Source organism: Branchiostoma floridae, unplaced genomic scaffold, assembly GCF_000003815.2.
Source record: "Branchiostoma floridae strain S238N-H82 unplaced genomic scaffold, Bfl_VNyyK Sc7u5tJ_218, whole genome shotgun sequence".
In the NCBI taxonomy this organism is placed as follows: domain Eukaryota; kingdom Metazoa; phylum Chordata; class Leptocardii; order Amphioxiformes; family Branchiostomatidae; genus Branchiostoma; species Branchiostoma floridae.
In genome coordinates this window covers 5,924-7,473 of record NW_023365791.1, presented here as the reverse complement: position 1 = coordinate 7,473, position 1,550 = coordinate 5,924, and the positions used below count along the sequence as shown (strand labels likewise).

Below are 1,550 nucleotides of genomic sequence, written 5' to 3'. Positions count from 1 at the left end.
AAAAACTAGTTTGACACAAGGCAAAAACTGATTATCTTATAAGGTCAGTACCCGTATAACACTTATGACTATGTCTATACATGTGTTCTCTTCTTTCCTGACTTGCAATAACTAGTATAACACTTGCAACAATGTATATACCTGAGTTCTCTTCTTTCCTGACTTGCAACAAAATAGCATCTTTTAAGTATACATTGAGCAATAAAACTAATGGTTCTGAAGAAAACAAGATCAGCAGTGCTTGCCTCATATATACAATAACTAGTTTGACAGAAGCATACTTCAAAGCACAACTATGCAAAAACCCGTATGACACTTGCGACAATGTCTATATATACCTGTAGTCTCAAGATCAAAAACTGATTGTCATATAAAGTCAATACCTGTATAACACTTGCAACAATGTCTATACCCAAGTTCTCTTCTTTCCTCACTTGCAACAAAATAGGATCTGTTACAAGTATACATACACAGAATGAAAAGTAAACTTACATAAAATAAAAGACTTAGGTATATACAACAGTGGTGACAAGTGGAAACAAATGGCTATAGGCACTTTCTTCTGTAAAAAAAAAACAACAATGCTTGGTGTAAAAAGTACAAGTATATCAAAATCTCACTCATCAAAAAATCTTACTTGACCAATCAGGCAAGTGGGGTAGGACATGAGCTTGCACAATCAGCACTTTCAATTGCCTGGGACAATAAAACTAGTGGACTTGTCCAACCCTGCAGGTTGATATAACAGTTTAAAAGTAATATTCTAAACAGGTAGCAAGCTATTTGGGACCTCAGGCAGTGGCACTTCTGGTCTGTGCATTATCTGCCTGATTGTCCCCCTGTTCCTGACCGGCAGGACACCCCTTGCACTTGTGAAAATCGAAGCGTCTTCCCTTCTACAAGTGCGCAGTCGGTGGAGGCGCAGACGACCATCCTCAGGGTCATCATTGAAGGATGGGTAAGTGTCTTCTGCTTCCCTGAACCTCTCACTGATTGTCCAGTAGTAGAAAGGCAGGTCCGGGTCAATTCTCTTTGAGAATTCCCTGTGAAAGCCAAATAAATAATTACAAATCTGTTCAAGTGACATTATACTTGCCATGGACACAAGAATTAAGAATACTGCCCATAGTGACCTGTCCACAAGTGATTTGTACGTCGCAAGTACAATGTGAGAACATAAAACCTTTCAATAGTTTTACAAAAGACAAAACTGTAAATGTTTGAAAAGATACTTAAATACCTGACTTCTGTTGGCCAGCGCTCATGGAGTTGCTTGAGGGTGAAGACGTTGCCCAGGTGTCTATGCAATCCGGCAAAGAACCCCTCGACATCATCCGTGGTGCCCGCACGTGGGTGCTCTTCGTAACCGATGTCAGCTGCTTCCCTCCTACGGAGTTCCATGGATGCGATGTTCGCTGTGACAGCTACAAGGGTCTCCCTGCTCCACCCGAGCACACCTCGGCTAAACCTAAAATACAATACACCAACATAAAAATTCTATGCCAACATTGTACCTGGCTGTCCAGGATTTTCTTACGTGAAGTAATGCA

General features: G+C 40.8%; 1 protein-coding gene across 1 annotated transcript in view; it reads right to left on the bottom strand.

Annotated features, from left to right (window-relative positions):
• Nucleotides 1-264: 264 nt before the first annotated feature.
• Nucleotides 265-1,550, bottom strand: part of LOC118408603 — a 7,202-nt gene continuing 5,916 nt past the window's right edge. Inside the window, exons 11-12 of the mRNA XM_035809421.1 lie at nucleotides 1,241-1,468; nucleotides 265-1,043 (exon numbers count right to left, since the gene is read on the bottom strand). Coding sequence (XP_035665314.1) covers nucleotides 764-1,043; nucleotides 1,241-1,468 — 508 coding nt within the window. The 3' untranslated portion in view covers nucleotides 265-763. The remainder of the gene's footprint in view (nucleotides 1,044-1,240; nucleotides 1,469-1,550) is intronic.